The following is a 14,286-nucleotide window of genomic DNA, read 5'->3' on the forward strand; positions in this document are numbered from 1 at the left end:
GCAGGAGGCTGTGAGATCCTGAGAGGGCATCAGATCCCATCTAGCCTTGGAGTGACAGACTCCTCTCTTGAGGCAGTAACTCCTGAGCTGAGATGAACTGCCGAGGCTGGAAGGAAAGGGATGGTGGGAGAGAATTTCAAGCAGGAAAGAACCAGAAAACCTGAGGTCAGTAAAAGGATTAGCACATTCAAGGCACTGGAGAGGTAGCGCACGGAGTAAGAGGGAGGCGTGGGTCTCTGGCTCTGAGGAGGAAGCATCAAAAGGGTTTCCAGTTAGGAAGCCCTTGAGGTTGTCCAGGTATAAGATGGTGGCTTTGACGAGTGGTGGTGAAGAGAACGGGGGAGCAGGCAAATTTAAGAAATAGTGAGGAGCCTGACCCATTTGCTAATGCGATGGATATAGGAGGGGAGCAAGAGGGAGGAACTGGGAGTGATTTCTGGGTTTCTGACTTAAACAACTGTGTGGCTGATATCGTTGATGGTCAGGCTAAGGGAATACTCGAGGAAAGGTAGTTTTTTCACACAGATCAGCAGTTGGAGTCAGTTTTTTTGTTGTCCTTATTAATATTGAGTAGATATAAACCAGTATTTATGAAATTAAGGTAGAGAGTATAACAAGGCAGTGATCCCTCGTGTAGCTTCCCAAAGCTAAGAAAAGGGAGAATATATTTATCATTAAGGCTCCCGGCATGCCCTTTGCTAGTCCACCCCATCTTTTTCCTTCGTAAGCACTATCCAGAAATTGTTCCATTTCCTTGCCTTGCTTTAAATCGCATCATATTTTATCCCTAAATAGTATCTATCTTTATTTCTCATGCTTATTAACATTATATAAATGAAATCATGCTGTAGGTATTCTTCTAAAACTAACCTTTTGTGCTCAAGATTGTATTCCTGAAAAATATTCATATGGACACATGCAGCTATGATTTAATCTTTTCTCAACTGTATAGAGTGAAGATACCAGAATTTATTTATCATTCTATTGACAGTGGACATTAGGGTGTTTCTGGTCTTTTACTATTACAAACAAGGCTACTGTGAACTTTTATCTACCTTTGCAAGCGTTGCTCTAGGGTATATTTAGATGTGAAAAAGTTGGGTCAAAAGATTTGTACTTTTTCAACTTCACTAGATAATGTCCAGTTTTTTCCCATAGTATTTGTAGTAATTTACACACTCTGAACCGCAGTGTATAAGAGAGATTAGGTTGTTCTGCTTCCTTGCAAATTACTAAACTTTTAATTTTTATCCACCTGATAAATATGAACTATTATCTCACCATGAATTTAATTTACTTTTCTCAGATTGCTAATGAAGTCGAGCATCTTTTCATATGTTTATCAGTCTTTTATGCTCTTCTCTGAAATGCTGGTTCAGATCTTTTGCCCATTTTCAGTGACATGTTCTGTCTTTTTCTCATTAATTGTAGGAATTTTTTATATATATCTTGGCTGTCATGCTCCTTTGTCAGTTATATGGTTTGCAAATGTCTTCTCCCAGTCTTGGGCTTGTCTTCACACTGTTCGTGGTCTCTTCTGATGAACGTATGCTCTTAATTTTCATGCAGTTGAATTTATTATTTTAAGTTAATGCCTTTGCCTTTTTAAGGAAATCTTTCCTTACAGGATCATAACACTGTTCTCCCATATTATTATCTGAAAGTTTAATAGTTTTGCCTTTTATCATCAAGTCTTTAATATGCATAAAATGTGATTTGGGTATGGAAAAGAGATCTGCACCTTATTTTTTAAATTGTTTTGGTACCATTTATTGAAAAATCTGTTCTTTTCTCATTGATCTGCAATGCCAGCTTTGTCACAATTCACTTTTCTATATATACTGCTGGGCTTTGGGAAGTATGCCGGTGCAGCATTCGCACAGTACTTACTGCCTTACTAGCTGTGGTGTTCGGGTAAGTTCTGCTGTCTGATAAGATGAGCTCCCCACCTAGTTCTTTTTTTGGAGTTTCTTGAATAGTCTTGAATTTGAGGAGCATTGATTACTTCATGATGTGGGTCTTCGTATCCAAAAACATGGTCTCTATCTCTCCAGGTACTCAGCATTGCTGTTTTTTTTAAATGACTCTCAATAAGGGTCTATAATTTTCTCCATAAAAGTTTGTTATCTATTGTTAAGTTTATTCCTAGGTGCTTTATTTTTTTATACCAAGTCTTAATTGTGTCATTTAAAAAATCATTTTTGTATTTATTGCTGACACATAGAAATACTATTATCTTTGTATGTTGATTTTTTTTGTATAACTGATTAACTCTTACTAAGCTTAATAATTTTTGAAGTCTGAGTTTCTTTAATAGTAATCATATTTGTGAATGGTGATAGTTTTGGGTTTTTTTTTTTTTCCAATTATACCTTTTCTTTTCTTTTCTTTTCTTTTCTTTCTTTTCTTTCTTTTCTTTGCCTTATCCTGTTGGGTTGTTTTCTTATTGTTGAGGGTTTTTTTTTCTTATTGTTGAAGTTTTAACAAACCCAGGACCTTCTGCATGTAAAGCAGATATGCTAACTGCTACACTATGGAACCACGTCCAGAATTTCATAGTTTTGAGTTTTACATTTAGGTCTGTGGTCCATTTTGAGTTAATTTTTGTGAGGTGTGTAAGGTCTGTGTCTAGATTAATTTTTTTTACATGTGGATGTCTAGTCGTTTCAGCTCCGCTTGTTGAAGAGTCTGTCTTTGCCCCATCATGTTGCCTTTGCTCCTTTGTCAAAGATTAGTTGACAGTATACAAGGGGTCTATTTCTGGGCTCTCTGTACAGTTAATTAATCTATTTGCCTTTTCTTCCTCCAGTGCCACGTTGTCTTGATTACTGTAGTGTTATAATAAGTCTTGGAGTTGGATAGTATCAGTCCTCCGACTTTGTTCTTCTCCTGTAGTATCATGTTAGTTATTCAGCGTACCTCTTCATATCAGCTTTAGAGTCAGTTTATCAATATCCATAAATAACTTGCCGGGATTTTGATTAGTATTACATTGAATCTATAGATCAATGATTCTGAGAAGAACTGACATCTTGACAGTATTGTCTTCCTATCCATTTATTTCATTTTTAAAAAATTTCATATATTAAAGTATTATAGTTTTCCTCATGGATATTGAACATATTTTATTAAATTTACACCTAAGTATGTTATTTTTGTGGGTCTAAATGTAAATCACTGGTAATGGTGGGTTAGGTCTTAATTTCAAGTCACACTTGTTCAGTGTTGGTATATAGGAAAGCAGTTGACTTTTGTATATTAACCTTGTAACCTACAACCTTGCTATAATTACCTAATAAGGCCTAAAAGGTTTTTTTTTGTCATTTCATTTGGATTTTCTACATGTTATCTGCAAACAAAGACAGTTTTTATGCTTTCCTTTTATTTCCTTTTCGTGCCTTATTGCATTAGCAAGGACTTCTAGTACAATGTTTGAAAGGAGTGGTGGGAGGGACCATCCTTCCCTTGTACCTGACCTTAGTGAGAAAGTTTTGAGTTTCCTCACGGTTAAGTGTGATATTAGTTGTAGCACATTAGGTGCTAAGGGCCTGAAGTCGAGTAGCCAGAGTAGAGAGGGAGGCTCAGTGTAGGATGTGGTACACAAGAAGACCAAATGGAAATTGACGACTGACCTTCTGTCCCTAACTCTGCCTGACACGGTGAAGAAGACTTGTAGAAGACTTATTTGTTCTTTCAGTTTTCACTGGAAAGGGTCACCTGTATCTCTGAAGTTCAGATTGATGTGTAGTAGAACGAGTACAGGCTTTGGATCTGAAAGACCTGGTTTTGAATCCTTAATCTGTCTCTAAGGTATGTGCTTTCGGGCTAGTCCCTAAGCTTCAGTTTCCTTGGAAATGGACACACGAAGGGTGGTTGTAAGGACTAGAGTTAATGGGAAGTACTTGCATATACTCCGCGGACTAATAGCTGCTATTGCTGCTACACCATGCTGTTATAATTATTACTGTTATTAACATTATTAGTAAAAGACCAATAAAGATGGGTCAACACGGCCAAAGTTTTTTTTTCCTTCCCATCAAACTCCCTCTCCATTCTGTGTTCTCTGCCTTGTGTTATGCTCTCATTCATCCAGTTCCTACTCACCACTACCATCACAGCTAAAGAGATAGACAGAAATAAAAACATGAGCAGCTGTTGGTTTGAGACTAAGGTATGAGATGCACAGCGGCTCTCTTGTGGTCCCTGTGCTGTGAGCCAGGGTGCATATCATCGTTCGTTTTAGACGTTCTCTCTTTGGCCTTTAGGCAGCTACACCCTCACCGTGACTGCTTCACCCAGCCCCACGTTGCCAGGAGCATTGTTCTGCAGGTCGTTGTAGGGCTGGCTGGGAGCTTCTTGCTTGGGATCTCCTCTGCTGGATTCTGACATCTAGGGCAAAGACTGGGTCCTGTTGGGCTCTGGATTAACAGGATTGCATACATGCTTGATGGGAGCGGGAGGAGGAGCAAGCCCTTAACTAGCGTGCCATCACAATACAGTCTGTTTATTTTAAAGAGTAGGAACATCTTCCCGTTGTCCTAGCTAGATTCCACAGAGGTGATGGCATGGTTCCTTCCTAGATTGTCAGTTGCTTGAATTTGGGGCGAGCGCTTGTCTCTTGCTGGACAAGTTATGAACTGGATGCATCAGCGGTGCTGGGTTCTGATTTTGTATCTTCTAGATCTTGTTTTCTGGGAAGATTTCCTGGCTATATGTTCTTCTAGGATGCAGTTGAGAACAGAGTTTCATGGGAACATGATGGTCCTAGCGGAGACAGGAGAGGAGAGAGGGTTTATAGGTTATTGTAATCTCTGCTTTCACCTGCAGGTCACTGCTGAAACTCAAGAGAAAGAAAAACTCATCACCCATTTACAGGAGAAAGTCACATCCTTAGAGAGGAGACTGGAGCAGAACTTATCAGGAGAAGAACATGTGCAGGAACTTCTGAAAGAGGTGACTAGCTCCCTTTGGGCCAGTCAGTGTTGGGAAGGCAGTTTTGGTGGAGGAGGGGATTTCATAAAGTCCTAGAGTTTCAAAGCTGGAGGGTCTGCAAACTGCTTGGCGAGAGGAGCACTCCCTCCCACTTTTGATTGTCTTGCTTTCAACAAAAAAGCCTCATGTCCCCTGTGTGACATGTGTTCCTTAGGGACAGGGAGAGCTTTGTTCAGAGATACACGAGAACGAAAAGCATCCTGAACACCAGTAAATCTTGCCTAGTGATCGACTCCACGTGCCCTGTCTTGTCTTACTGCTCTGCTCGCCTCCTCCCTTTTGCACTTTCCTTTGGCCAAGGAAAATAGTTACCATCTGCCTTTGGCTTCAGCAGGAATTGCCTTGGGCGGCAAGCAGACTCCTTCACTGAGGGAGGCTATTGAGCACACTGACCTTTTGCCCAGTGGAGTAGGTGAACTTGCTTTCTAGCCAAGTATGAGATCATTATCAGCCCACATTCTGCTCCTCCTCCTCTTAGTAGACCAAGGATTGGCCTCCTCATGGCAAAGGTGACAAAGCCAAGGCCTCAGGCCTAGATTAGACCCTCACTTTCTGTCTTCAGTTAGTTTCAACTAAATATCTCCATCTCCAGTGCTTTAGGGCTTCCAGCAGCTCTAGCCTAGCCCATATTAGCCGTCTCCAGACTGGCCTACCCAGCATCAGTCTCCCCTCCTTCACCCTCTGACAGTCTTCCATGCTCACTACCAGACTGATCTTCCTAAACTTAAATATCTTCCACAGCTCCCCTGCAGTCTGCAGTGAGTAATGTGGGTTCTAGGGTGTAAACTGATTTCTAGAGCTAGACTGCTTAGGTTTATATCTCGCCTCTACTGTTTACTAGTTTGTGACTTAGAGCAAGTAATGTAATCTCTTTGTGTTTATTTTTTCCCCTGTAAAATAGGTTTAATGATTGTACCAAATGCATATAATTGTTACTAGGATTAAATGAGTTACAATATGTGAAGTGCTTAGAATGAGGCTTAGAACATAGTAGGATCTCAGTATATTTGAGCTATTCGTAGTATAATGATTGTTATTGTGCCATCATCATTATTATAAAGTTTAGTCTACATGGGAGTTACTAAGAGTTTAGTTAAGGTATATATTTCTGGCCCTACCCTCAGAAATTCTGATTTCAGTAGGCCCAGAGTAAAGCCTCAGGTTTAACAGCCACCCTTCTAGGTAAGTTTTAATGCCAGTGTTTGGACAACCCCTGTTTGGAAAATATTGCCTACAGAATTAAATTCAAGCTCCTTCCTATAGCGTAAAAAGTGTCTAATGATCTGGCCCATTGCCTCACTTTCTAGTCTTATTTTTTGATCTGAGCTCACCATCACTTTAGCTTTTGGCAGCTGTAGCTCCCCAGATATCCCAGGCTGCTTCATGCCTTCACTGGTCATCCCTCTGCCTGGATGCTCCCTCCACCCCAGGCCACCTGTGAATTATGAAGCCTTCTACTTGCCTGAAACCCTGAGTATCGCCTGCTCTGTGCTCCTTCCTTGTGGGCTCTGTTGCATTCTGTTATATAATTTTTTTGTTAGTCTTTTGCCCCAGCCTAAAGGTAAAAGGACTGTGTCAAATTTATCTGTGTATACTTTACGATATGTAAATTATATCTTAATTAATTGAGGGAGGTTTAAATGTATTTGTGTCCCTTGCACCTTACAAAAATCATAGTATGGTATAGATATCAGCAAATATTTATTCAATGGAGGAAAGACTTTTATTTTACTCTCTTTCAACTTACAGAAAACAGTTGCCGAGCAGAATTTGGAGGATACCAGACAGCAGCTCTTGGCAGCCAGAAGCAGCCAGGCCAAGGCCATTGACGTCCTGGAGACTCGGGTACTGACCTCACTCCCAATGATTGCGATGTCTGGTGGTAACTTGGTGGATGACACGATTGTGGCTGAGGATCCCCTTGGGTCAGAGGTTTTCTTTTGAAAGGAGTATTTTTGGAATCTTACTTATGTAAGATTGACTTAGTCATTTTCTTTCTTCTTGCCACATTACCATCATTATTCCACAAAAAATTGTCCTTATTTATTTCCTTTCATCCCCATTCTTTTTCCTCCCATAGGAAACCATTCCGACGTGGTTAATAGAGATCCTTCTGTTGTTGGGTTACCCTGAATTGGGTGGCATTGTTTGTGTCCATGTGTGTTTATGTAAATGACACAGAAGACACAGCAGTGTCTTCTGTTACTTTCAACTGCTCCATCTTCTCTCTCTGTCCACTTCATTGTACTTATCTACTCTACGTTGTAGTTATCTACTAGATGATAGACATCCAGATTGCCTTCTTTCTGTCACCGCAGACCACACTTCAGTGAGCATCCTTGTTCCTGTCACCTTGAGAAGAGAGAATGCAGATGACCTAATGTGCCTAACAGGACAGAGATGTTCCAGTAGGGCTGCACCTGGCTCTGCTCCCCTGGCATGATTGAAGTTTCCTGTATCTGTACCTCATCCTTTTCCAGCATTGGCATTTCCCCATGGAAATTTTTTTGGCCAGTTTAACGAGCGTAAAGTGGTGGAAGAGGCAGAGGGTCTCTGTGGGGCCCCTTTAATAGGGGCACCGCTCCCGTTCCCTACGGCCCTCCCTTCATGACCTAAGTGCCTCCCAAGGACCCCACGTTCTAATAGCATCGCATCAGGCATTAGGATTTCGGCATATGAATTTTGTGGGGACACAAGCTTTCAGACCATAGCAAATTTAGCTCATTTTTTATATCTTTCTTATTTCCTGATACATATATTTTAAGATATTTTTCTCTAAATATAGCTTTGTTTGTTTTATTATAATTCCATTCTCTTTCTGAATATCCACATTTTGTGGTAAAATTTACCATTTCAACCATTTCTAGGTGTATATTTCAGTGGCATTATGTACATTCACGTCGTTGTGGAGCCATCACCACCATCACCTCCAAAACTTTTTTATTTTCTCAGACAGAAATTCTGTACCCATTGAAACAATAACTCCCCATTTTCTCCTTCCCACAGCCCCTGACGACCATGATTCTACTTTCTGTAACTATGATTTTGACAAATCTAAGTACCTCACATTAGCAGAATCATGCAATATTTGTCCTTTTGTGTCTGGCTTATTTCACGTAGCATAATGTCCTCAGGTTTATCCATGTTGTAGCATGTACCAGACTTTCATTCCTTTTTAATGCCAAATAAGGCATTGTAAGGCTTTCATTCCATTGTATGCATATACCACGTTGTGTTTATCCATTTGCCAGGGGACATTTAGGTTGTTTCCACCTTTTGGCTGTTGCGGCTATGATGCTGCTTGAACATTAGTGTAGCACAGTGAACAGGCTTTTGTGTGGGTTTATACTTTTATTTCTCTTAGGTATATACTAGAAGTGAAATTGCCAGGTCATATGGTACCTCTATAGTTAACCTTTTGAGGATCTGAAATCTTCCCTGAGTTCTGCCTCTAAGTGGGACTTGGGTAGATATTTTCTGAACCCAGGAGTTTAAAAAACTTGGTTTCAGTCCTGATTCTACCACTAATAAAATTTATGATCACGGACAAGTAACGTTACTGGTCTCCCCTATGGAAGTACTCACATTCTTCTCATGGAGTTGTTTCAGTTACGTCAGGTGAGGTGAATGTGTCTGAGGAACCACGATACCTAAAAACCCCCTCCTCTCACTGGGTGCCTACGTCTCCTTGAAAAAGCTGCAGCTTTTATGCTTATGTTTTAATAATAAAGCTCCCCAAGGGCAGACCTTCGTTCATAAACATGAGGACTTTGTCAGAGAAATTGACAAAGAGAGCTCAAGTCAGATAAAAATACCCCACTAGAGAGTGAAATCAAGCTAAGTGCTAGACAGTGTGTCAGCATCTTGTCCACAGGGCAGCTTCGTGTCTAGTGCGGGGCCAGGTACGTAGAGAGACTTGGTCAATATTTGTGGAACAAATGAAACCAAAGTTTGTGTCATCGTAGTAATTAATCCTCCTGCTGGGAATCTATCCTAAGGAAGCAATTGAAATCAGGTCAAAAAATTTTGCATGAAAATGTTAACAGCCGAATTATTTTTGATGAGAAAACAGAAAACAACCTCAGTGCCAGTACAGTAGGCAGTGGTGCAGTAAATTCTGAAATATCCCTTGAGAAAATAACCTAAGGTCTGGAGGCTACATGGAAACACAGAAGGAAACTTGAGTGAGGAGAAACAATACAAAATGTTACTAGAATTGTATACAAAGTTATTTTTTAAAAGTCATAAAAATAGACTGGACAAAATACATTAGAATGATAATGTTTTATAATAGTAGACTTATGGGTATCTTTTTCTGATTTAAAAACTTTCTGTAGTGTACCTGGTTTCTAATTTAAATGGATTTTTAAAGCCATTTATTTCATTCCTCAGCTGCTTTTGAATGAAAGGATGCTTCTGTTTCCCTCTCAGGTGAACGATCTAGAGCGGAGCCTGCAGGCCTCTGAAGAGAAGCTGAAGCAGAGCGCTGGCGTTGTGGCAGCTCAGGAGGCTCAGATTCAGGAGCTTGTAAGTGATGATTGTGGCCGCCATGTGGGCCCCTGATTCTTTCCCTTTCTGCCTTTGCAGATGCCCCAAAATCACTCCTAACTTCTGGAATGGTTTCTGGACCTGACTTTAGATACAGTTGTGCTGGATATGAGCAGGTGGGCAGCTGCAGGTAGAGGGAGTCAAGACCTGCTGGAAGGTCTGAGTCACTCAGAGAGGGAGTGACTGGCTAATTCCCACCTGACAGCCGGCCGTGGGGCCCGACCTAATTCTGGGAGCTGGCAGTGGTAGCTCCACTGGCACTCAGACTCCAGCTGGCAGCCAGGGCTGCGGAGAACAGGTCCAGGCTCTGGGGAGAAGATGGCAAGGGTTTGGCCTGTCATCACAGCCTCAGGAGAGCTGCTGAGTTAGAAACTAGAGAAATAAAGATGGCGTTCATTGCATGTGTGCCTTGTCCCAGGAACTGCTAGTACTGTGTGTGTGTCACATTTAGTCCTCGCAGCAGACCCAGGAGGTATGTACGGTTGTCCTCCTTCTCTATAGGAAGCAAGCTCTCTATAGGAAGCAAACTAGGCCATGGTCTCCCAGCCAATAAAGGGCAGAACCCTCATCCTTGAGTCCAAGGCCTTGTCTTCATTGCTTTGTTATACTGCCTCTCAGTAGAGGGCAGCACTGAGTAGGGAGGAGGGTGAGAGAGGGCTGTGCCTCAGGACGGGCTGTGCCTCAGGACTGACTGTTGCCCAGAGCTGTGCCGCCAGAGCCGAGACTAACCCCACACTCCAGTTTCCAAGTAGGCCGGGGCCTGGGGCAGTAGGCAGAGCCTGCAGGTGGGGACCTCAGCAACACCCAGGCTGCAGAAGGTCAGAAAGGTCCACCCATCTTTGGACCACCGAGAAATGAGAAACGGAGTGAGGCCCCTGTTGTCACCCTGAATAACTGTCGTCCGGTACCCCCGCAGGCCGCCGCGAACAAGGAGAGCAGCCGCGCACAGCAGCAGGCCCTCGCCCTGCGGCAGCAGTGCACGGAGCACCTCCGCGTGCTGGAGGCCCAGCTCGCTGCCCTGGAGCAAGCGCGGGCCGCCGACCAGGCGGCTGCGGAGCGCAAGGCGGTGAGCGAGGAAGGGAGCGGGCCGGGCTGATCTGCACCAGGTTCGTGCGTGGCCGGGCCGCCAAGTAGTGTGACAGGAGGACCAGCCAGCTTCGGACCAGGGAACCACTTTTTAGAGTCTTTGTCTTTCCAACAAGATGCCTGCTCACGAGACCAGATGTAAAAAGGCTGCTTTTAGAAAAACCACAAACCGATGGGTTTTCTTTTTCCTTGGGTGGCACAGGACTTCTTGACACTTCATGAGCAGTGCCATCAGCTTCTTCCCGCCTTCTTTCTAGAATTCATATTGTTCTTCACTAATGGCTTCTCCATTTCCCTGGTCCCTCTCTCCCTGTTCCACGGTCTTCAGAATCAAGGGCCTGTTTCTTATGAGGAGTTTGTGAGGTGGTTCTCCCCACACCCCATTCTCATCTCCCGTGCCTGCGGTGAACAAAATCAGGGAAGAGGGGCATTTTTAAAGGTTCCATGTCAAAGAGATAGGACCGCGCCCAGGGGAAATGTGGTAAAGATCTTTTCTTTCAATATGTGCTTCTCTTAATTTGCAGAGAGAGTTGGAGCAAGAAAATACAGCCCTTAAAGAAAACAAGAATGAATGCGAACTTTCTTTACAGCATCACCAGCTTGAATTAAAGAAGCTAAAGGTATTTACCTAATTGATTCAGTTTCATGAGAGCGTCGTGTCTTTTACTTGGAGGAGTGGAACTAGCATTTGTTCAATAGTTGTTAGGCATTTGCTAGAAATTGTCACCTCTTTAACTCCTCTCAGTGACTCATGACGGTAGGAAGAATTACGATGATTTCGCAGTTAATGTTATTGAGGTTTCGAGTGCAAGTCATCTGTCCAAGTCGCATAGTCAGAGGTGATGCCGGTCTGACTTTTCACTCCACAGAGGCCCAGCCCTTCCTCTGTGTCATCGTCACTAACTGCCTGAAAATAATGCTATCAGTACCACCGCTGGCTCTGAAGCAGGTCCTCAGGTCTTCAGGACCTTATTCGTTTGCATCAGGGACCCTGAACATAAATGAGGAGGCAGTCCGCTGGATTGCTTCCCTTCCCTTCCTGAGAACTCGGTCTTTATCAGGTGCTGCTCCCTTCATGTCCTGGACATAACTGGATGCGGAGGAGAGAGATTCTGCCACTTACTTATAGGCCTCCAGGCTCCCGGCCCCTTTCGTAGCAGATGCTGGGTCGTTGCAGTAAAGCTGTTTAAAAAAACAGTGAATGAGTTTAATAGCAGATTAGAACTGGCAGGCACACACAACTGAGTCTGCGTGGCTCTAAAGTCTGTGCTGCTGCCTCAGAGCCACATGCGATCCAAGACCGTGGGATTCGAGGCTGCCTGGCACAGCTCAGGTTTGCAGCAGGAGCCACCAGTCTGCCCCTGGGGATGATTCCCCTGAGAGGCCCAGGGAACAGCTGTTTTGAAAAATATGGATACAAACAATTCTAAATATATGTGCACTTAAAAGAGTGTTTCAAAATACTGGAAGCAAAGATCGACAGAACTAAAGAGAGCAAGAGACAAATCCATGATCACAGTCGAAGAGTTAGCATGCCCCTCTCTAACTGACGGAATGAGGAGACAAAAGACAAAACGGAAAGCAGGTTTGAACAGTACTCTCCACCTACTCGACCTAATTAGCTTTTATGGAATCCTCTCTCTAACAACAGCAGAATATGTATTCTTTTCAAGTGCCCTGAGAAGACTGTAGGCCAAGTCACAAAACAAGTCTAAGTATCTGAGGACTGCAGTCGTTCAGGGTATTATCTCACCAAATGATAGTAAACTAGAAATCTAAGGTATTGAGAAAATTCCCCAAACATTTTAAAATTAACCACACTTTAAGTAGCCTGGCTTTTAAGTTATCGACTCTCAGCCCACACCATCCTTTTATATTCTGCTTTGCGATGCCGCACCTGGGACTCTGCACGCCACGTTTCTGCTTGTCCAGCTGGCTCCATGTGAATGCTGCCAACAGGGGAGACTCGAGGAAGACTGGAAGGCAGGAGCGGGGAGGAAAAGACCTGCTCCTTCCTGTCAGCTTCCTGCTCTGAGCAGTGCCACTTCCAGTTTCTTGCCGAAGCAGCAGCTGCATTCACATTGCAGTTTTTCCAGCACTTGGGGCTGAATTTACTCACTGTCCTCTCCACCAAACACACAAGTGCCAACTGAACAGTGCATCCCCGCCCCGCCCCGGGAGGTCTGTGCCAGATCTGTGGGGCTCCTCGTCTTAGTCCTATGGAACAAGTTTAACAGCAGATTAGAACTAAAGAGAGAATTAGTGAAATGGAAGAAAGGGCAGAATGAAATACAGAAAAGGAATGACAAAAGGCACATAAGATACTTTGAGATGTTCTATCATGTGGCATTGGAGATACTGAAGATGAAACAAACGAGACAGGAGAGTCCTCGAAGAGATAATGGCTGAGGATTTTCCACAGTGACGAAAGCCATCAAGTCACAGGCACAGGTGTGACCATCCTTACAAAGCCAAACAGGATACATTTACAATCCATACGCAGACACAGCATGATAGTTGAAAGAAAACCAATAAAACGAAAACAGTCACCAACAGACGTGCACCTAAAGGAAGTACTAAAGAGCATCTTTCAGCCGAAGGAAAATTCTGTATGGAAGATGGAAGGAGGTAAGAAAGAATGAAGAGCAATGATTATTGCAAGTATGTACAAGAGAAGAAACAGAAAATCTGACCCCCAGTATGTCATTGGTGGCCCAGTCAGGAGAAAGGGACCACCCATTATTGAGAATTTATGTTCTAATGTAGTTTTTAGTCCAGCACTGAAACAGTTAAAAGATAATACAAAAGTAGCAACTGAAGGAAGGAGCTGATTATTTTTCCTGTGGCCAGATTTTTCCGGTCCACTACACCATTCACATGGGCCTTTCTGTGTTGATTTCATTAGACCAGCTCTTCAAATTCTAGGTCCCCCAGCCTTGACCGAAGTACTGGCTTCTGTGCCTATGGGACAACTGAGCCTCGGTAGTGTGCTGGTTTCTAGAGGGGTCAGTGGGTTGTCCACTGGGACAGTTCTCAGAGGAAGAGAGAGGGCATTGCAGCAGAAGGGCAGCCTGCGCACCGGGGGGCACACCAGGAGGCGTGGTCTGCCCCTGCAAGACAGCGGCCCCTCTGCAGGCTTCACATGACGTGCACAGCGAAGTGCGAGCTGAGTTCGGGGGCCCAGTCTCCTACCTGTTCTCTGGGTTGTAGGAAGAATGGAGCCAAAGAGAAATTGTGAGCGTGGCAATGGCTCAAGCTCTGGAGGAGGCACGGAAGCAGAGGGAAGAGTTCCAGCAACAGGTAGGTTCACTTCTGTCCCAGGTGGCACCAGCCTGCCTTCCCATCGGTCTAGGGCAGGGTGGACATAGGTCGCAAGGACAGCAGCTGCGTGATTCCTTTGACGTTTCTAGGAAGGTGGGAGAAAGTGTTATAAAGAAACCCTCACCCCGTAGGAATCCCCTTTAGACAGTGACGGTCAGTTATTACGACATCACCTGAGGAAGAGCCCGTGCCCAGGTACTCGCGGGCTCTCTGTGCGGTGGGCATGAGGTCGGGCTTCTGGCAGGGTGGGAAGAGCCTCCCTGTGAAGACAGACTTGGCATCGGGCCCCAGGATTCTAGTGGGCTGGCTCAGGCCTTGGGCAGATCCTCAACAAACCCG

General features: G+C 43.7%; 1 protein-coding gene across 3 annotated transcripts in view; it reads left to right on the forward strand.

The window, feature by feature from the left end:
* The window catches only part of GOLGA1 (golgin A1), a 29,347-nt gene extending 15,067 nt beyond the window's left edge, over positions 1-14,280 (forward strand). For all 3 annotated transcript variants that reach the window (XM_023533077.1, XM_023533078.1, XM_023533079.1), the window contains exons 10-16: positions 4,828-4,953; positions 6,742-6,837; positions 9,424-9,519; positions 10,457-10,606; positions 11,151-11,246; positions 13,837-13,926; positions 14,037-14,280. In XM_023533077.1, coding sequence (XP_023388845.1) covers positions 4,828-4,953; positions 6,742-6,837; positions 9,424-9,519; positions 10,457-10,606; positions 11,151-11,246; positions 13,837-13,926; positions 14,037-14,078 — 696 coding nt within the window. In that variant the 3' untranslated portion in view covers positions 14,079-14,280. The remainder of the gene's footprint in view (positions 1-4,827; positions 4,954-6,741; positions 6,838-9,423; positions 9,520-10,456; positions 10,607-11,150; positions 11,247-13,836; positions 13,927-14,036) is intronic.
* The last annotated feature ends 6 nt before the right edge of the window (positions 14,281-14,286 follow it).

The sequence above is a fragment of the Pteropus vampyrus genome, unplaced genomic scaffold, assembly GCF_000151845.1.
Source record: "Pteropus vampyrus isolate Shadow unplaced genomic scaffold, Pvam_2.0 Scaffold95, whole genome shotgun sequence".
Lineage (NCBI taxonomy): Eukaryota > Metazoa > Chordata > Mammalia > Chiroptera > Pteropodidae > Pteropus > Pteropus vampyrus.